The sequence below is a fragment of the Apis cerana genome, linkage group LG1 (genome assembly GCF_029169275.1).
Source record: "Apis cerana isolate GH-2021 linkage group LG1, AcerK_1.0, whole genome shotgun sequence".
Classification (NCBI taxonomy): Eukaryota; Metazoa; Arthropoda; class Insecta; order Hymenoptera; family Apidae; genus Apis; species Apis cerana.
Genome location: NC_083852.1, coordinates 11,910,318 through 11,933,073, shown reverse-complemented (window position 1 = coordinate 11,933,073; position 22,756 = coordinate 11,910,318). Strand labels below are relative to the sequence as shown.

The 22,756-nt window shown below is 33.7% G+C and overlaps 2 protein-coding genes across 5 annotated transcripts; one reads left to right on the top strand and one right to left on the bottom strand.

The window, feature by feature from the left end:
- The first annotated feature begins 311 nt into the window (after nucleotides 1–311).
- LOC108001604 (mucin-2-like) lies at nucleotides 312–11,631 on the top strand. 4 transcript variants are annotated; one of them, XR_003698584.2, is made up of 4 exons: nucleotides 312–3,425; nucleotides 6,139–7,347; nucleotides 7,466–7,959; nucleotides 8,320–11,631. XR_003698584.2 is itself a non-coding variant. In XM_028668560.2 (3 exons), exons 1-3 carry the CDS (start codon nucleotides 3,260–3,262, stop codon nucleotides 7,903–7,905), a joined length of 1,815 nt encoding a protein of 604 aa, XP_028524361.1. In that variant the 5' UTR covers nucleotides 312–3,259; the 3' UTR covers nucleotides 7,906–11,631. The 4 variants fall into 4 exon arrangements, 1 of the variants encoding a protein (XP_028524361.1); XR_003698585.2 differs by having other exon boundaries at nucleotides 7,466–8,147; XR_003698583.2 differs by having other exon boundaries at nucleotides 7,466–8,204.
- Nucleotides 11,632–16,833: 5,202 nt separating this feature from the next.
- On the bottom strand, nucleotides 16,834–22,722 carry LOC108001591 (AFG3-like protein 2). The gene is made up of 13 exons (XM_062073561.1): nucleotides 22,424–22,722; nucleotides 21,537–21,660; nucleotides 21,113–21,413; nucleotides 20,916–21,009; nucleotides 20,636–20,801; nucleotides 20,420–20,549; nucleotides 19,885–20,003; nucleotides 19,363–19,638; nucleotides 19,051–19,278; nucleotides 18,735–18,961; nucleotides 18,495–18,671; nucleotides 18,193–18,411; nucleotides 16,834–18,114 (listed from the first exon to the last, which is right to left on the bottom strand). Exons 1-13 carry the CDS (start codon nucleotides 22,505–22,507, stop codon nucleotides 17,851–17,853), a joined length of 2,409 nt encoding a protein of 802 aa, XP_061929545.1. The 5' UTR covers nucleotides 22,508–22,722; the 3' UTR covers nucleotides 16,834–17,850.
- Nucleotides 22,723–22,756: the final 34 nt, after the last annotated feature.

The following is a 22,756-nucleotide window of genomic DNA, read 5'->3' as shown; positions in this document are numbered from 1 at the left end:
GATGGGCAAGAGCCACATCGGGAAAGGGGGTGGTGGGTTACCCCCTCCGTGGGTAACTTCTCTCCCTCGCAGCTTCCTCGTTCCTCCGCTCGTCCCTCGATCCGGCCAAGCTTCACGCATACCGAGGTATGCGCTTACACGCTTTGCACACACGCTCGTGTGCGTGCGGCGGCGTGGCAGCTCGACGAGCGTGGAGGTGGAGGTGGGAACGGAGCAAAAGCGAAACGGAGACGCGAGCTGTGCTCGTTTGCTCGCACGACAGGGAGGGATGGAGAAGGGAGGTGGTTGATTCGAAAGGAGAGAGAGGGATGGAGAAGCGAGGAAATGGTGCGGAGCGAAGAAAGGGGTTGCGAAGGAAGAGGATGTGAAACTGAAACGCGGACGCGTGGAACGAACAGAGAGAGAGAGAGAGAGAGCGAACGGAACGAAACGAAGCGAAGGGGGAGGGAAGGAAATGGGTGGAAGAGGAGAAGCGTCGGAGAGAGAGAGGAAGCGAGAAGGAGCTGTGCACGAAGCGGAGGAGGAAAGGACGCAGGCGCCCAGGACGCGGGCCGACGCTGCTCGACGACGCTGCATTGGCAGTTGCACCCCAGCCACACCCGGTACGAGCCATGTAGTCGGGCTACCCTCCACCGCGATACACGGCGGACAATTGTTGCTTCTGCGCCCACAGGTGGTACATCTTCATCTTCGATCTTCGTGCCCGTAGACGTTCGCCTCCTCGGTGTGTGCCTCGCGTCCCCTCGCGTCGAACGCAACTAAATGGACGGGCCGGCTCGATCGGTCGTTACCCGCTCGGCCAACCGCGCGTCGTGCTCGTAATCGCGCTCTCCTCGTCCATGTCGCGCTCCTCTCTCTCTCTCTCTCTCTCTATCTCTTCTCTCTCCTCTCAGAGCCTACGTGCGTTGCTCTTCTACCTAACGACGCGTCGTTTTATACGTATACGTACGTATGTATAATGCGAGCCTCGTTGTGGACACAACTTCGGCTCGTATCGAACCACCGAAGCCCCGAGTAGCCGAGTAAGCGAGGCTAGCCTGCTACCTCGAAGAGCTTGAATTATTTCTACGTTATATATAGAGAAAGTGGTGGAGGAGGAGGAGGAAGGTGCGTGGAGGAGGAACGAAGTGGTGGGAACGAACGAGTACGTGGCTCTGTGGACGATCCAAGGCTGCGACGGAGCACGCTAACTCAGCCGCACGAGGGCAGAGTTGTAGCTCGCGGCACGCACGCGGCTTCCTCCTTTCGTCCGTCGTTTCATCTCCATCAGCCGGTGGAAAGGAAAAAATCGGAGGAGGAAGGAAGGAAGGAAGAAAGGAAGGAAAGAAGGAAGAAAGGAAGGAAGATGTCTGAAATCGTTTGAGAGAGAGAAATATATATATATAGAAGAGGACGGAGGTGGGAGAGCGAGGAAGAGAGAAAAGGGAGAGGGGACCACTTACCAGGGGGAGTTATCGACTACACACGTAAGGCGACAGCGCACACGTACGGATACACAAACATCGCGGACCTGTTGTCCAACTTGTTGCTCGTCCCTGCAAAAGGCACACCTCGCCTGCCTTCGCGACGCACAAGTCACTCTCGCCTTTCGAAAAAAAGCAGCCGTTGAAGAAGAAAACCACCAACTTCGAGCCTGAACTTCGACAACACGAACCGCCTCCTCGAATTTCGATCCCGAGTGTTGTTTCTCCGACCTCTGATGACCAGTAATCGCATGGATCGAAACGGATAAACTCTGGTTTCGCTCCTCTACGTAATTCATAATAATTGATCCTTCTTCTGCGATCCGTCTTAAAGAAAGATCTTTCCTTCTTCGACTTCGATCGATTTTCGGTGTGCAAGCACAACACCGTTATTCCGCGTCCTCGAAATCGGCGAGATGAGGGTATTGTCGCGAGAATGGACACGCCCGACCAACGCGATGTTGCGCCAAAGTGTTGCCGGCATAATGGAACGGTGCTCGGATCAGCCGGGCGAGTAAGGCTTCTCGGAGTCGAGAGAGAGAGAGAGGAAGGGACAAACTGATATGAACACATTTTTTACCAACTGCGAACACTGAAAAGGCTCGTTAGAATTTTACTTGTCGAGTATGAGGCGTGTAGAAGCTTTGTCCAAGGAAGGAGAGCGAGCACCGGGAGGCAACGGGAAGCGGAGAACGGGGCAGAGGTAGACGGAAAATAGGGACGGGGAGGGGAAAAGAAACGTAATCTTCCACCCGCGAAATACAACGAAAGCAATACTACAAACAAGGTAAAGCGAATCTAAAGAGAATCTAAAGACAAAAAAAAGGAAACAAGATAGAAAGAGGAAGGAAATTTAAAAAAGAAAGAAGCGAAGAATCTTCTCTTTCTTGCTCTCTGCGTATATAAAATACTCGAGTACCGATCACCGAAACGATCTCGACTGCGAGCACACTGCTTTTGGCCCAAGTGTTTTCGAAACGAAGTTTCCAGCGCGAACTTCCGGATACTCCTTAAACTTCCGGGTGTATCCGGCCGGGCCTCGAGTTGCATCGACTCGTTTCGCCCAAGAGATATTTTAATATAAAAATTTTAAATATAAATCTGTACGCGTACTTGTGCGCGCACTGTGTCTATCTATACATAGACATATATATATATATATACGATAAAGATAAGTGTGTACATATACGCGTAGTTCCCTTTCAAATCGTGCAACGACATCTAGAATTAAAGTACCGCCCTATACACACACACAAAAATACATACATACGTATATATATATATATATATACTTCCGATCGGAATCGACGTTTCCGGTAGCCCGCCACACGGAAGTTAACCCATTCGGACCAATCGATATCGATACAACACCGAGCTAATTCTCTCTCGAGAGAGAAAGAGAGGGAGAGACAACAACACTGCGTTCCAATCAACGCAGCAAGGAGGTGATTTCGGAGGAAGACGAAACGAGAAGAGAAAGTTTAGAAGAGAAGATGAGGCGAAACGAGGTGCTCGGCTGAGGTCATCGATCGGTGAATCGATCGTGATCTCCTGGTGGCCTCCGCCGCCAGAGACCACCAGGACGATATTTCACGCGATCTAACTTGGATGAGAATCGTTGAAAGGGAGGGAATTTCATGCTTTGAATCCTTGAAGAGACAATAAATGAATCTCGTCGAAGGGTAAACGGAAGGTCGTACGGTGGACCGAAAAGGGAGTAGATATCGCGCAAGCAAACTCTCCGAAACGTTTTATAATTAGTTTGATAGGACTCGAAAGAAACGAACACAGCCAAGATGCCGCGTTGTTACATGGTGAAGAAAGCTCTGTGCAACAAGTACATAAGCAACGTTGCCAGAGGATTCGAGAGCTGGGGTCGCGGAAGGAGCACGCCATCACCGACCACCATGCAGATCCCGGTCTCGCCCATAGAAGGGAGCGTCGCACCCCCTGTTGCTCAAGGTACGATTCAGAGTCCCTTCCAATTATGGCTCCTATAATGGTAATTAAACAGTCGTCGAAGATTCTTCCAAGGATAAGTGTACGGAATATTCACGTTTTGTTGACGTAGGTGTACGCGTCGATTGGTATTTGTCGCGATAAAGTAAGTATGGTAGATATTTTAATCGTTGTGGTAGATATTTTATAGATGCTTTATTAAATTTGTTTGTTAAATTTGTTTCGATTCATTCGTTGAAATTGATTTTTGAAAATCAAAAGAGAAAAAATGGTAACGAGCAATAATTTTAATCGTTATTTCTATATCGCCCTTCTAAATATGTTAAAATTACTTTTAATTTCTGTACATAAAATTTTCTAAATTTACTCCAAGAATGTTTAGAAAAAAGACGTTTTCTTCGAGTATATATTACATCTATTGCCTGTAAATTTTATGAAATTTAACGTATACTTTTCTTCTAGACGTCAATCGAACACGTATAAATATCTAAATAAAAAAAAATGATAAAAGAAAATTGATCGATATTTTAACCTATTACGTTCAATTAATACGAATGTTTCTACTATTTGTTCCAAAGGCCCGCTGTATTGATTCACCCTGTAGCCATATATCGTTCGTCTCGTGTCGGCGCGCTGCACGGACGCGTGTTTCATCGTTGGCAAGAAAAGTTTCTGCATGCTAGCAAAATGCTAGCAAAATTGCCTTCGTATTTTTATCTATTCTTAATGTCGTTAGAAATATCAAATATATTAAAACGTTGTTGCACAATTGAGTTAATGTCTAGTTGAAATTTTACAAAATTACAAACAAACAAAAGAATTGGACAGATTCTAAAAAGCAATTTTTCAATAGTTTTCAGTAATAAACGAATAAAAATCATTTTCGATCGAGAATTTTGAATCAAAAAATTAAATTCAATATTGATAACAATTTATAATTTGTTCAGCTGAATTGTATCTCGAATAAGAAATAGGAAAAAAATTGTAGAGAAAAGTTAAATTATAGTGATTACTTTCTTATAGCTGCATTTTTTAAAATATTCGAACAATCTTTAAAAAAATCTTCCACATCAAAGGGATCCTATTAAAAGGAAAATTATTCTTTGAAAATAATAAAAATATTTAAATTATTATTCGACAAATTATTCTTATTCGATTTCATCACAATTTGATTAATTAAAGATAAAATTTTCCTTCTTTTCTGGAAATATTCCAAATATTCTGAAATATTTCCAAATATAACGAATATTTAATCCAAAGCAAAATTGTTTCGACAAAAATCCAAAAGAAAAATCAATAAAAGTTATAAGATATGTGATAGAAATATGCGAAAATAAAATTGTGCACTCGCAGAAAGAAAAATGGCGAGGATCATGAGCCGTATTTAAACCTGGAAATACCGACGTCGTCACGTCGTAGTAATTCGCGGATAACTGCCACGACGAAGCTGCATTAATTGTTAGAATTGTCGTTCCCGATGGCGCCAGTTTCCAACTATGTCCCTGCTTTGTAAACGGCTCACGATTTATGCTTCATAACCGAGCGTTCCTGAACGAAAAAATATCGTATGCAAAAGATCTGGTGAAGATGTTAACAAAGGACAAACATTTGATCGATCGAACGTGAAATAGGAACGATTACTATCGCGAGAAATTAAGCAAATCGATTTTAAATTGTCTTAGATAAAAGATAGATTTTATCAGAATCGAAAGATCGTATGGATTCACAAGTTTTCTAGAAATATTTCAATATACAAAGGATTTGATTTGGATATCGATTGCTACTTAAAATAGAATACATAGATTTGATATTTTTTTTAATAATTGAGCACAATTCAAATTTTAACAAATTGGCTCAAAATTTTTATTATCATTTGAAAACAATGCTGTTCATAAATTAATTACAACAAATTTAATATTGGTAGAAAGACCAAGTTCGAATCGTTAAGAAATGTTACGGAGTCAACGCGTTGTCGCGCCAATTGTTAAGAAACTTTTCCCCGGGAAGACGTCGGTGAAATAGCGAGAATATGCGCGATCGAGACTCGCGAAACGATTTAGAAGAGAAAAGAAAAGACACAAGAGGATCATTGCTCGAGCGAAACACGCAGTTTCATAACCGAGTTATCGTGAAATTTTATATCCGCTCGCTCGTACACTTCCCTTGGCCATCCACCCATCCCCTTTGACCTCGTTTCCAACATGCTTGCCGTCATAATCCCTGATCCTCCTCCATCACTCCCTCCTGCTACCACTTCGCCAACGATGTTCGACACTCTTTCGTTGGCACGTCGACAACAGAACTCGGCCCCCCCCCTCCCGCGGACCGTTTTCCACTTCGCTCGTTAAATCTCGATTAAAAAGTCAAATTAAGAAATCGAGTTACGCGCCGCTGTCGGTCCTCAGTTGTCTCGTTAATATCGCATTGTCGCGGACTAAAGGGGTGAAAATGGGGTTGATGATGTGGTTTCCACTACTTTGCTCAAAGTTACCGTCTTCCTTTGTGGCTTTTTTCTTCGTTCTTCTCTTTTCTTCCTATTCTTCTTTTTAGAGAGAGAGCTCCAGAGCTTTGAAAAATTAGTTAAAAACGAAAAATTGGATTGTATTACTCGCGGTATTACGTGACACGATGAATGGCATTATTCGTCCTAAAAATCGTCGATGAGGACTATCGATTTTCTCAAACGATTCACGGGTAGATGTATCTCGTGTTGCAGAATATCTGAGCACGCAGTCTCAAGACACGACGACAGGAACGAAGACGCTTGAGCAGGACGTCTCCAAGGGGAAGGCGGACGAGCCCAGCAATGTGGACATGACGATCGCGACAAGCAATACGGGCACACCAGCGACAGAAGCTCCAATTACTGCTCGAACGGAGGCAACATCTCCAACGGTGATTACCTGCGCCGCTACAGGCTCATCCTCCACGATAGCGGCGTCGCAAACAGAATCGATCGCCTTGAGTGTCGAGAACACAACGATCGCCACGTCCACGTTGCCTTTCACAGCTCCCAGATCACCGTCCAGAACAGCTCATACAAACTATCAACAGCACACGAACATGCCCCATCACTCGCCTCCGGGGGAGCCTTCTCCTCCTTCGAGCACCGCTACGCCGTATCACACCGTCGAAGAAACAACGGATCATTCCGCATCCGAATCGAGGATAGGGTCCAATAACGGCAACGTGATCACCAATTACGTGTCTTCGATGTTCAAGGATCGTTCCGCAGCCGAGACAGAAGCCGCTCACGATTTGTTGGAGCTCTCGAGGTCTCTTCCGCCATTACCGCCACCTAGCGTCGCAATCGGGCCACAGAGCGTGATAGAATCGCCTGCCACGGACATACAAGAAATGACCGTGTATCAACCTGATCAACCGATCTACCAGGTGAATACCATCGATCTGGCAAACTCAACGGTCTACACGCACCACCATCAGCAACAACAAACGCCCACCGCGAGCATTATTTACGAGCCCAGCGCGACGATTGTTCAACAAACGGGCAGCGTATTCATCCCTCTGTCTCCTGTTCAAGAGATTCTGCTCACTTATAGCGCACCGTCCATTCCGTGCACACCGATTGTCGCCACTCAACAACCGCCCCAACCTCTAGCGCAGCAACAACAATCTCACCAGACTATAGAGGCGGCGCCGCCGTTGACGCCACCTACCTCGGAATGCAGCAGCGACATCGAGAATAACAATCCTAACTCGCAACCTAGTCAGAAAGATAAGGAGGTGCAGACTGTGACCGAGCAAACGGAAGTGAAACCGGCCAGTTACACCTACGACACTTTACTGGTGGCTGACGGAAGATCGAAGAACAAGAAGATCATACCTGCTCAGAAGACGCAGGAGACAGAACCAGTCGAAACGCCCGAGACGTCAAAAATTGGACGATACGTCTGTTGCGAGTGCGGTAGGTTGTTGTTGGAGAAATTGATAGGATTTCTTGTCTGGCAAGACAGATAGATCGATAGAAGAAACTATTTTCAATGAGGATCGCGTCGTTCAGGACAGAAATTCTCTGCTTTCAGGTAAACAATACGCGACCTCGTCGAACCTGTCGCGACACAAACAAACGCATCGTAGCATCGACTCGCAATCGGCGAAGAAATGCATCCACTGCGGCAAGGCGTACGTCAGCATGCCAGCTCTGGCGATGCACGTGCTTACCCACAAGCTGACGCACAGTTGCGGCGTGTGCGGTAAGATGTTCTCCAGGCCGTGGTTGCTGCAAGGCCACCTGAGAAGTCACACGGGTGAGAAGCCTTACGGGTGCGCGCACTGCGGCAAAGCGTTCGCCGATCGCTCGAATCTCCGCGCCCACATGCAGACCCATTCCGCGGACAAGAACTACGAATGTCACAAGTGCCACAAATCGTTCGCGCTCAAGTCTTACTTGAATAAACACTTGGAGTCCGCCTGCCAGAGGGAGAACGATGAGCCCAACAACGACCTAGATGCGCCACAGTAGATTCGTTCGATTCGTTGGGGAATAGTTGGCGCTCGCGTCGCTGGTTACGATCAAGTAGGTCGTTGAATTGTTGGTAATGCGAGGATTTGGAGGATCGAAGATCTTTGGTTAGGTGTCGCTGTAGTAGAAAAGTAACTTTGAATTATTGAGATTTATTATTTTTATAAATCTGTTTGACTAATGTGGATTGTAATGATTGAAAATATTTGAATTTGCTAGAGTTATAAAATTATTCAACTAATGTGAGTTATGGTGATTGAAAATATTTGAATTTGTTCAAGAAGGAAAGTATTACGTAGGTTAGGAAGTTTTGAATTGAGAGAAACGAAGTTATGGAAAATAGAAATGACAATTTTCTTAATTTTATTTATTTAATATTCTCGGATTAATCATCGTTCGAATTTCTGTTTCCAGTTAACGACACGTCGAGCAAAAGACCAAAGAAGCAATTTTTCCAAGGTGCAAAACTCGCCGGTAGGTCGATATCGATCCGTCTGGAAATAGATCTATAATGATGACGAATTCATTGTTTCTCCCTTCCTTTCACAAACTTATAAGAAAATTCACGATTCATACGCTTGATCGAATTGGTGAAAGGAAGAGATGATCCATGAAATATATAAAAACAACGGAAATACTCTCATCTTAGAGATCGACAAGTGATCCTTCATCGTTGAACACCAACAACGCATCGTATTCTCATTCTGGGTAAGCAAACGATTTCAAACGCATTTCAATCGCGACTCGAGTCGTAACAAAATTGTTTAAGAACAAAGAACAAACACGTAAAAGATACGTGTTCGAAGATGAAACTTATCTTTCCTACGAAACGGTCAAGGATCGAATCAACGTGAAAATATCGTGGTTATAAACCGATCAACTTTAAAATCGTTTCATTCTTCGTGCGAGATTGGCTCCAAAAAGCGAAGTTTATTATTAAAATAAGCGGATATTAAATTCGCGTTTAAGCTGGGAAAGAGAAGAACTCGAATACTCTCGAATTACATTTACAGGGATATATCGTCCTAAGCTAAGAAGACAATTTTATTCGCATCGAAACGCGTTCGATGCTATTCTAACGACATTCCTTTCGTCCACGAAACGATAAAAACTCCGTTCGTTGTCCGGTAAAATCGATATTCGCGGGACATCGAAATGGAAAACGAAACGACGCTCGTTCGGTTTCCGATTAAGGGTTTGAAGTACGATAAAGAGAGGACGCGGAGAACGAACAGCGGCGGCGAGAATCGATGCAATACTATCGAGGGACCATCAATTTGTGAGTAAAATTCATTTCGAATCCGCCGATCGTCGATGGAAATCGGATCAATCCTAGTCGAAGGATTTGAAGATCCAACGAAAATAATGTACGCTCCAAGTAGTATCTCGAGAGAGCAACGTCCTCTTTGATACTTAAGGATTTTTAGAAATCACATGGCAATTTGGCACCTTTTCATCTTGTTCTTATTGATTTTCCACCAATTCTTCTGAAAAATCTCCTGAATGTAATGTAATCGATCGAGTGACAAGCTCAGCATTATCATATTGTTAAGATATCCTTAGATATATTTTACTTCTTCTTCTATTTCGTTGCAATTTACCATGAAACAGATACACAGATTATGTTCTAAGAATATTTTAATTTGTTAAATGGGGATTTGATCAAAGTTTAATTTATAGTATCATTAAAATGAAATTTATCTCGACTTAATCTTGATTATAATTGAAAAAAGTTCAAAAAATAATTTGCACGTACTTTCTTAATTATTATTATTATTATTATTTCAGTCTCATAGTATAAAAGTACTGTTAAATGATACAAAATGTGACATATTAATTTAATTTAATTCATTACAATAATACAAATATTTTTTGTATTCATCTATTATATTTTTATAAAAGATCTATCTAGAGGAAAGCGATACAACAATTTATCATCCCCAACTTGCAATTTAAAATGAGAAAACAAGAACAGAATCTATGATGAACACTAATCTCGAACTGGTGATAAAAACTTTATCAAAAACTTTTTCATCGCTTATCGATCTATTCTTCGATCCTATAAGATACCTCAATCTTCTTCTACGATTAATTCTCGATCAAAGATAAAATGATTCACGCGTGAACGTGAAAAAGAATAGTCATTTCTTCGTCGTTGTCAAAGTGTCTGGCAGCCAAACTGACATTCGATACGAAACTATCGAGTGTTCAATTCGCGGAAAACTTTTCACGCAAGTGTAATTTCCTCGAGGCATCCTTTTTCCGAACTTCCATCGCCGCCCTTGGCGCACAATGGAGGCGGTGGGGACGGGCACACGTCGAAGGTTTTCATCAACATTTCACGTAAACTGGACCACCTGTTGAATGCTGGAATGACCATTGGTAGCGAAAGGGTCGCTCTCTCGTTCCGCTCCCCTAAATTATAGAACAGTACTCCTGTAATTTCCTCGTTGTCAAAAGTATACGAGATCGCTTTTTTCTCTCTCTCTCTCTATAATAGAAACGGTGGATAAAGGTGTGTTAAAGATTGACAGAATGGAATTTACAATCGAGCAATCGTCTCTAGTCAGGTTCTTTCAATTATCGATCGAACATTAATGGAAACTCTAGTCGAATAAATTTTTATTCTCTTTTTCTTGAAATAAAGAGATGAAGATCTGTTTAATTTTTATTTAGATTAATCAACAGTTTTCTTTCAGAATCGATGTTTTTGTAATGATTCCTATATAACAAGTTGTCAAATTTGGAGATTTTTTTTTTCAAATTGTTTCAATGATTCTTATGAAACCTTGATGGTGGATTTCCTCAAACATCTAGTCTATTGAATGAATAGTCGATGCATAGTCGAGTTATCTCCTTAAATATTTAATACTTACAACGTTTGTAAGGGCAAATGTAGATATTTTTACTGCGATCAAACTTCGATTTTATTATTCTTAGTCGTTAGTCACTTTTTATTCATCATCTATTTCACTCGTAAGTGGAACACCTCGAATCGTGATATTAATTTTAGAACGTTCTACGTTATAATTAATTAAACGATGAAATAAAAAAAAAGAAAAAAAATTGAAGCGTCGAAAGGAATGTCGGCCAAGAGAAATATTCTGCTGAAAGAAACGAAAACCAAAGATAAGCACCAACTCGAAAAAATAGAATAAAAGGAAAAAAAAAAAAGAAAAAAAAAAAAATAAAATAATAACTTATTCTCTAGTCAACGAGCTACGCTTGTATCGTATCGTTTTATCTTAGGTTGCCCCGGTGAATCGATGGGCTTAGTCCTTGTAATAATAGGTGAAGTGGTTGTTCTTATTAATTTAAGTTGGTCGCTGTTGCTTTCACGTGAGAAAAAAAAAACGCGTTTTTATAACGACTGTAGAAGATATTTTGGTACGAGAAACATTTTCAGCGATTAGAACACTTAAGGATTGACCGATTATTATTGCGTACTCGGTTAGTTCCCGTTAAATAGTCTTTAAACGGGCGCAAGAACGAACGAGCTTTAGCTATTTAAGTTTTTGTATGAGATACCAAAGGGATACAAAGGAAATATACGTGTATATCGTCAACGTTGATGCAACGTCTATACATTTCCTCGCGCCATGTTCGTTCAACAAAAGGGTGTCGAACCCCTTCGATCGAAGAGAATTTCAACGTCTGCACGGTGTTCCAGCAACGTGCAATTGATTCGAAACTTATAAAATAATTTTTGGAAATAGGAAAAAGAAAGATTTGAAATTACCATTGGAATGGAATAAATAAAAGGTAGAAACGAAATTCTTTTTTTGTTTCTTCGTAACAACTTCTAATATCGAACGAAACTTGTAATATTTGAAATATTTATTTTAAAAAAACGTCTGCAAAATGCGCTCTCTGGATATATAATAAGAGAGACTGACGTTCAGTGAATATTTTTTAAGAGATCTGAATCACGTGTACGTTGTTTGTAACGAAGATATTTGAGCGAAAAGTCAGAAATAGACTTGCCTAACATTCCTTCGTTCAATTCTATAAGACTAGATTGGCTGTTAAACGTGTAAATATATTCAATTATTTTTTCACGTTCTTATACATATATATAATTGTAAGCATAAGGTTCCTAGTCATAGTAACTGTTTTCTCTTAGATATTTAATTTGTATCATTTAATTAACGATGAGTTAAGCGAGTCTGGTTCTGACCGCATTCCAATGAGAAAGGAACTGCTCGAAAATTGTCCAATACGTTTTCGTCTCTGTCGAGCAAATCAATATTCGAATGCTATTCAATAATATGGGGAACACAAATGAACAGAGACCACGTCTGTGTCGTGAAAACCGGAAACAACTAATTTAAACAGGTCGGATGGATGGTCGGTAGCAAATTTGATCTGCACATTCAATAATGTTCACAGCTATACCTGTCTCGTTTTCATGCTGTAATACAATACACGACAGTCAATCGAAACTCTAATCACAATTAGAGAACCTCGTAACGATAGTCAATAATGAAATAAAAGAGAAAAGATCTATATGGTTATCAAAGTGCATCGTTCTTCGTCACCGTAACGAATTTTAATTAAAACAAAACAAAAAAAAAAAAAAAAAAAAAGAAAGACATTTTTAAACAAAAGACGAAGTATTCGAATGTATTAACGTTTAAACTTTTTAAATTAAAAAGTTTAAAAAAAAAAAAAAAAGAAAGAAAAGATTATAGAGAAAAAGTTATAGAGCGAGCAATTGATCATTGGGACCATTATTTAGTGAAAAGCCATTGCCATTTTTTTAAAATAATCACTGAGTGGTGAAAAATAATTTTTAAAATACTATATGACTGGAAATTTAATCTTTATTGCGTGTTTCAATGTTTCCATATCCTCTATCGTTTGAAATATACTTTAAACATTCCCGCCATACATTTAACATCATCATTATTAAGATGTGAACAATGAATCCTTGAAGTAAGTAACGTGTTTTATTACGTCGAGCATAAGCTACATACAAAACAGTTATTTTGTGTAAACTGGTGAACAATTTTGTAAATTTTATCCAATTATATTAAAAATTCAAATAAATCAACGATCAATACTTGACTCGATTAAGATTATAAAAATTCGTTGCCGTCTCGAAGAATGTTTTCAGCGTCGAAAAAGTTCTTGAAACGTGATTTTCCTCTATGCTTGCTTGTCGAATTTGAGGACAGGAAAACATGATAACGTGAAATTAACTATTCGATAAAAAAAAAAAGAGAAAAAAAGATAAACGATATAGCAAACCTCGTAAGAACTGACAAACACACGAATACAAATTAACATTAGATCATCGCCGTAGTGTAAACTTAAACGAAAGCAAAAAAATAAAAAAAAAAATAAAAAAAAAACAAAAAATGAAAAAAAATACGATAAAAAATGGTATTATTACTAACGTTATTAACAATAAACAAACATTCGGCGCTATTTTTTAGATATACAAATAAATTAAGCCAGGACCCAGGACGATCATGCCTCGTACATTTCTCGGTCCATTGAAAATAATTTTGTTCTTGTTCACTGTCGTAAAAACACGAATACAATTTGCATTGGCTGTGCACTTGAAATTTTAACCGAATTATAAATCGAAAATCCTGCACATATATATATATATAATGATTTTCTGCGTAATATTTCTGTGATATGTTTTATTGAAAATAACTTTCGTTTTTATTACTCATAGAATAGCATTATTCGATTATAAATTTGTAAAGATATAACTTGATTAAAATTTGATCGAATTTCGTTTCAAATTCAAATATAATTGCAACATTATGTTATCGATGTAATTGATTTAAATTTTTATAATTTCTGAGAATTTTTTTTTAATACAATACAATTTATTTTATATAGATCACAATTAATTGCTCAGATTCACGTCAGATGTACAATATCGTCACGAAACCACGCTTAACTTTTTTTCTTTAATATAAGGTAAAGCTATTAAAACTTGTTGCCTCGTAACCGTTAGTTAAAAAGACAAAAGGAATAAAAAAAAAACGAAAAAGAAAGGAAAGAACGAAAATAAGGAACGAAATTCGTTTTCTTTCGCTTCTCGCGGCAACGAGAGACCGATTGCTATTTCTATTCATCATATAATTAAACGTTTAGAAGACTCTAAAGAGGACCAAAGTACTTACTTAAACGTAACTACGCTGATACCGTGGCGCTCTTAAACGCAGCGATAAAACAATTATGTCGCCTTTCATCGTAATAGGTATCCATTGTCAATAAGCAAACGAGTACCAATAAGAGAAAGAAATGGTTTTAAGGAAGAGAAAAATATAGAAAGAAAGGAAATATGCGTTATTTTAAAATTGCATATGTTCGAAAACACGGTAAAAAAGAACAACGAAACCAACGTGACAAAAATTATCCGCGTAACTATAATTAATTAACTTACTAAACCAGATATGCACGATATATATTACTATATGTATGTGTATATGTAGGTATATGTTAGTCGAATTTTCGCTACACCGAAACTTTTCGCGAGAATGATCGCCTCTAATTAATCTCGAAACATAAATGATGTTTTTGTAAGAAAAGTAAACAAATCGAGTTTAATATTTTTAAAATCGAATAATAATACTTCTATTTAAGGAGCGAAGCTTCTCTTCTTTTTTTGTATAGATTGAAGAATTAAAAATAAAATAATTATCATTGATTGAATGAAAAAGAAATGTTTTCAAGATTTTTTTAAACGCGTATAATATATAATTATTAATATGATCGTGCCTGGAAATATAAATTATCTATTGCACGAATTATCTATTATACGAATTTGCAGACATGAAATAAAAAAACGAGTTATCCTTAAATAAATCCAATTACAATGAAATTAATTAGAGTGCGATTTAAACTCGCTTCCATATGCGATAATTTAGATTTCGCTCGAGTTTAATACAAATTTAATAAGTATGGAACTTGTACGTTATCTGCGCCATCATATCATTTCACATATACACAACAAAAACATACAAGAATGATGCGAGCGAATATTACATACAGAAAAAAAGTGCATCTATAAGACAGAAGTACCTAGAAAAGCAGGCATGATCATCAATAAACCTGGCTTTTGTGAAAAGAACTTAAAAAAAGAGGAAAAAATGGAAATGAGGAAAAAAAAAGAAAAAAAAAAGACGTAAAGTAAACAGAAAACATAAGATTTAGATTAGTGTGATACAAGGTACGACAAAGCAATAATTTAGTGATTGTATGATATATTTGATTAGTGAGTTAGCGAACTAAGTTTAATGGTGAACTTTTGAAACCTATAAATACCTACTTGATAAATCATATAGTTTTGTAGAAATGCTGAGAAGAATCGCCATTTCAGAGATAAAAACAAAAAAAAAAAAAGAAAAACGCTGTCTTGGGATCAAAGCACTAGCGACGAAGGTCGGAAAGGAATTAGTATGTATACATCGTTTATTGTATGAAGTCATTGGACGAAAACAAAACCACGTGATCAAAATCTAAAAAAATCAATTTAATTAATTGATAATTAATTCATAATTCTGCAAAATTCTGTAAAATAGAAATTTACATCTCAAATTATTTATTGTCATTAAAATATAATTGATATATTAAGAAACATAAATTACATCTGAAATAAAAGTTTATAGATATAGTTTATTTTCATGAATTGTTTCTATCAATCATTTTCAGTGTACCAACGATATTCACCAATGTATTTTATATAATTATATAAGTTGATTTAAATTTTATAAGTTGATTGATACAAAATATAGATATCTTTGCAATTAATATTTAAAATCAATCTGTCTCGTGATTTGGTTTGTTTACTTCCAGTGATTCAATTCTGTGAACGATGTATGTATAAAACTCACGATCGATGATATAGTTTTTTAACAAATTTTTTATTTTAATTTTGAATTTCAAATTCATTATTTTTCTTTTATATTATTATTTTTATATTATGCGCTTTAATGTATGTATGTAAACATCGTACATGCAATTCAAGTAAAAGTAATTTTTCGTGTCACATTCATCCAAAAAATAAATAAGTATAAAATAAAAATTCAAAACTATTACATGAGAGCAACTTTTATTATGTTGTTTTTTTAAATACATATTAAAAATTCAGAAATATAATTTTTTTATGCAAATATACAATTAATCGATATTTATAATTTTATGATTGAAATATAAAATAAATAGCAATTTTAGCAAATAGGAAATGTGTAATGTCTACTTTTATCAATAAATTACAGATGTTTACATGCAAATATGTTTACGCATAACCTTTTCATTATTGAAAACTTCGAGTTTATATATTATCTGCGTTCCGTACAAACAATATCAAGTTAATTAAAAATTAATATTTTTTCATTCTGTCAACAATAATATTAACACATTATATATGATGCACAATGAATTAATTCAAGTATATGTAATTAAAAATTAATAATGAACAATTGTTGTCTTTCTTTTTTATGCAATATGCTCAAAATTATGTAATATAAATTATGTAACAAAAAAAAATACGTGTAAAAAAAATGAAAAAGTAAATTATACTGATTTTAACATTTTTAATTGTTTCTAATGAAAATAATAATACGGAACGCGTAACTATTTTTTGATCAAACGATACTTTTTTTCAAAAGATTTAAGTAATAATTTTTAAATAAATAATATTCCCAAGGGCGTTTCAGCTCATAAAAATAACTTTAAAAAGTCCCAAGACTGATAATGGATACATGCACATGTATTGCTCCGATTTATTTATGTTATCCATGTTTAAATGAGCTCAAAGCTTATCTTATGGAAGTCATTTTTAAATGTTCTAACTTCATGGACAATGTATGAGAGAAGAAAGAAAGAGAGAGAAAAAGAAAAAATGAATTAAGAGAGAGAATGAATAAAGATTTATAATATTTGCACTCATATAAACATTTATCATTTTTTTTTTTAGTAAATATTCCTTTATTTTTTTTAGAAATGAATAATGTACAATTTATTATTCATTGTTAATGAATTTTTTATTAATAGTAGTTTAATAATTTAATTTTGAGATATCTTATAGACACAATAAAATATAATACATTCATGATGCTACAAAATTCAGTAAGGATAAAAAAACTTGCTTCTAGAACCATGAATTTCACTGGCAAAAAAGACCTTCGTCGTAAAACATTTTCAATCTTGTCATAAATAACTATATATGAAGTTTATATATCAGGAACGCAAGTAAAATCATATTCATTTTCTTCAATTGATCTACTTTTCATTAAATAATGTAAGTATTTTAGTATTAACAAGGATCCAATTTACGCACATATGTGCACATATTATTTTTCATTGAAATTCCGCCAAAGCGAAATCCAACAATTAGCGATAAAAAAAATAGTAATACCAAATTATCAATGTACTTACAATATTAAGGATAAAAGTTTAATTGCACTACATTTGTAAACTTTATTAATTATACGTTGCAAAAAATGATATGAACAAAAGTTGTTATTCATTTTACCTAATTCATTACTATGCTTATTTCGTCTTAAAAAAGACAATAAAAATTACATGACCCTTGTTATACTATCACTTTGCGTCCAGAAATCACGTCGTTTTATATTATTATGAGAAAATTATATACTATTATAAGAAAATCTGTTTAATAATTTATGTCCATTATTATGCATTTTTTTTACACAAATTAGTTTTTGTTACCAAAATACTTTGTCATGTAGTAAATAATCTTTATATTAAAGACAAGAAATATTAGATCGATATAGAAAATTTTTTTGTAAAATAGTACTTAATTTCATTGGTACTTAGAAGCTTTATATATTGCAAATTATAATGTTATCGTTAATGAATGCTATGGAGTGCATACTCATATATCACTACTTATTACAATTATGTATTTCAAACTATAATACAAAGTACTTAACAGGCTATAACCCATAATGGTATGGTTTATAATCGCTGTTGTGGTTGATTTTGAGAACTCAATCCCGAAACTGTTTCTGGTGGAGAATCTGTTCTTTCACCTTTTTTCTCACTCTCCCTCGATTTGTTCCATTCTTGTAAACCTTTTGGTAAAGTCGTGTCTTCTTCGAATGATCCTGTACCTTCTACGAATTGTTCATAAGTTGACTTTTCAGGGAAGGGTCTAGGACCTAGTAACTCTATCATGTCTTCTCTACTCAAAATTTCTTGTTTTAATAATCGTTCAGCTACCTAAAATAAAATTATTCATTTATTATTACAATAATAAAAATCAATTAATATTTTTAATAAATTCAACATTTTCTATACCTTAGATACATCTTCTTTATGTTGCATAAGTAAATTGCGTGTGTGAGTATGCGCTTGTTCGATTAATTCACGTACTTCATTATCGATAAGTTGGGCCGTATGTTCTGAATATGGTTTATCGAAAGTCATTTCACCTTGTTGTGGCATTTGAAAACTAACATTGCCAACTTTTTCGTTCATACCATATTGAATAACTTGAGCATATGCATTTGAAGTTACCTAATAATAAAAAAAAAAAAATTAATGGTACAAACTATTTACATGCATAATTATAAAAAAGAAACTACATAGCAAAATAATACTTTTTGTAAATCATCTTGCGCTCCTGTAGTAATACGACCAAAAAAGATTTCTTCTGACACTCGTCCACCGAGTGCCATACACATTCTATCAAACAATTGTTCCTTTGTATAAAGATACTGTTCATGAGGTAAATATTGTGCGTAACCTAAACCTTTTCCACGAGGAATTATAGAAACCTGAAATATAAAAAATTTAAATAAAATTATAAAATTAAAATATTTTAAAAATCTAAAAATTACCTTTAGAAGTGGATCTGCATATTCCAAAAACCAACCTGCTACTGCATGACCAGCTTCATGATACGCAACTGTTTTTTTTTCTTCCGGTTGTAAAACATTTGTCTTTTTTTCCATGCCAGCTATAACTCTTTCAATAGCCTGCTCAAAATGTTTTAAATGTATATTATCATTTAAATCTCTTGCTGCTATTAAAGCCGCTTCGTTACAAACATTAGCAATATCAGCTCCTAAAATCAATAACTTATAATATTTAGCATATAAATCTTTAATATATATTTTTTCGAAAAATATTATTGATTAATTTTTATGTTTTTACCTGTAAATCCAGGTGTTAAGGAAGCCATTTTTCTAGCTAATTGATCTTTATCTAATGTGATTTTTAAAGGTTTTAAATGTACTTTAAAAATAGAAGCTCGACCTTTAATGTCTGGAGCAGGAACATAAATTTGTCTATCAAATCTTCCAGGTCGTAGTAAAGCTTTATCTAAAATATCAATTCTATTAGTTGCTGCTAACACAACTACATTAGTAGTTGTATTGAAACCTAAAAAAAAAAAAAGAAATATTATTTAATCAAAAATAAATTTATATTATATAATAAATAATGTTATCAATAATTATAATATACCATCCATTTCAACTAAAAGTTGATTAAGTGTATTTTCTTGTTCTGAATGGCCACCAAAATTTTTGCCTCCTCTTTTTCTTCCAACGGCATCGATTTCATCAATAAATAATATACATGGAGCATGTTTCCGTGCCAATGCAAACATATCTCGAACTCTTGATGGACCAACACCAACAAACATTTCCAAAAATTCTGAGCCTGATACGCTAATAAAAGGTACATTTGCTTCACCAGCTGTAGCCTTAGCTAATAATGTTTTACCAGTTCCGGGTGGGCCTATAAATATGAATTTTATGCTATTATCTTAAACTTATTTAAAATCATTTAAAACTTATTTAAAACTTATTTAAAATTAAAAAAAAAGATTTCTTACAATTTCAATATATTTATAATTATGTATATTAAATAAATAATTTAAAAAAAAAAAAGATTTATATTTACAATATATATATATATTTATGTAATATATATTTTAAAAGAAAACTTTTCATAATTACAATATAATGTGTACAATATATTTACCTGTTAACATTGCACCTTTAGGAATTTTAGCACCAAGTTCCATATATTGTTGTGGATTTTTTAAAAAATTTACAAATTCCATAATTTCAATCTTAGCTTCTTCACATCCAGCAACATCTCTAAATTTTTAATAACATGTAAAATTAATAGCATAAAAATACAATAATTATATAATAAAAAAAATAACTAAAATATTCAAACTTATATTTTTAAAAGATTCAAACTTATATTCTATAATTGTATATAATTTTTTTCTGCTCTATAAATTGAATATTTCTTAATTGTTTTATTTATATATTTACTTATATATTTACTTTTCTTTTATATATTTTTTTTTTGTTATTTAATACTTCTTGTTTTCATTTAATTTTTAATTCTAGATTCTGTAATTTCTCTAATTTTATTAATTTTTTTTATTCTAAATAAATAATATGGCAGAAAAGTTCAGAGTAGAAAAAAATTGCTACAATTCATAATAATTTTTTAAAACTATACAATAAATAATATAATATATTTCATATTTTTATCAATTTACTTAAATCGAACACCAATATCTTTGGAATTAATCAATTTTGCAGTTGATTCCATTAATGCACCAAAAAGTCCACCTTTTCTTCCTTTACCAAATGATTCTGCTGATTTACGGAATACATAGAATAAAAGTCCTAGAAAATAGCGATTAATATTATATCTAATTTAAACAAAAAGAAACCTGATCTATAAAAAATAAAAATTTAATATTATAACTTACCATACATGAACAATTGTGGTAAAAGCTTTAAAACATGGTGTAATTCTACTTCATCCTTATAATGCACTAAAATATAATTTTGTGGTTCTACATTTAATTCAATTTGTGCATTTTCTAAATTTCTTTCAAAAGTTTCAACACTACCAATGTTAAACCACAAAGAATCCTACAAAATAAATTTAATAATTAAATCTGCATATATACTTTTATTAATTTTAATTTTTTGAAATTATTATCATTTGTTTTTATAACATTTAAGTTAAATTATTTATGAACTTACTTTTCCATTCACGAAATTTCCAGGCAATAACTTTACACGAACCCATTGTTTATTGACAACTTCTACTTTGTCTACTATTCCTTTATCTAAATATCTAAATCACCAAGTATTTATATGAATTTTATAAAATTTTATAATATATAAAATATTTTATAATAAATATATATTATTTAAAAAAAATTATTTGATTTATTTACTTTGTTATAAATTCTTTCCATGTAATTTCAGTTGCTTGATTTGATAATTGTTGCAAATATATATAAAGTAATCCCACTAATGATATTCCAATAAAAAATAGTTTCTCATTCTTTTTATCTCCAAATGACTTATTCCCTCCATTCCATTTAAAATCCCAAAAAAGGCGTTTATCAGGAATCGAAGAATGCATAGAGGATTTTTGAGAGTGCATTCTAGATGATTGTGATTCTGAAGTTTCTTTGGATGATCCTTTTTTAACTTTTTCAGCAACTTTTTCAGTTGTTTTACTAGAAACTTTTTCTATAGATAAAAAATTAAAGATTTTTTTATAATCTATTCTTATAATTTATTTTAAAATTATTTTATAATTATAACATATTTTTATGATATATTAAAACAAATTAATAATTATAAAATAATAACTTTGTTTATAAAATTTTTCAAATCCTTTTGGTGGCTCATTACACAGTAATCTCCATTGATTTCGTATATGCTCCATTGTACTTGGTTCATTGCCATTTCTTATTAATGATAAATATCTTCTTAACTGAAAATATTTTACAATATGATATAATATAAATAATACAAATATTATATTATTTTATTATTACTATATATTATTATTTATATATATTATTTTATTATTATTATATATTATTTATATATATTATTTTATTATTATTATATATTATTTATATATATTATTTTATTATTATTATATATTATTTATATATATTATTTTATTATTATTATATATTATTTATATATATTATTTTATTATTATTATATATATATTATATATATTATATTATTATATAATATTATATTATACAAATTATATCATTATATATTATATTTTATAGCTAATAATCATCATATAATCAATCTTATTATTAAGTAAATTTATATATATATTTAATGTTTACATATAAAATCTAATCATTATAATTGATGATTACATAAAATAAAAACTTGAAAAATTATCAATTTTTATATATATATATATATATACATATATACACATATGCATAATCATACACATGCACACACACGCGCACAATACAAAATATATATATAATATATATATGTATATATATATATATATATATAATATATATATAATATATATAATATATATAATATATATAATATATACAAAATAATAAAAAAAAAATACAACATACCATAATTAATAGAAAATACATTAATAACAATATATAATTGAATTAAAAATTGTAATTATAAATTGACTTTTATTAAATAACTAATCATGATAAAAAAATATAGGTTATGTTAAATTACATTTATACCTGAAATATATTAGCATTTTTGTAAACGGAGCTCAAAACAAATCTTTCTAATTTACTTGTCGAATAAAACAGTTGGTGGGCCATATTTACTGTAAGTTTTTAATAATCACGTAATATGATGAAATTTCGTAGTTTCCACACGTTCTTTGTAAGAGATTACCGGCCACAAGACATTATTTCAACAAATATCCCCAGTCTTAGTCTCTATTTATCGTTTACAATGCAAAATGTAAATTTACACAAACGTTCTTAAAACTAGCATTTATTGGTTACTTAATTTTGCGCGAAGAGAAGTGACTAATAAATGATTTTTAGATCGTTACTAGGGTATTA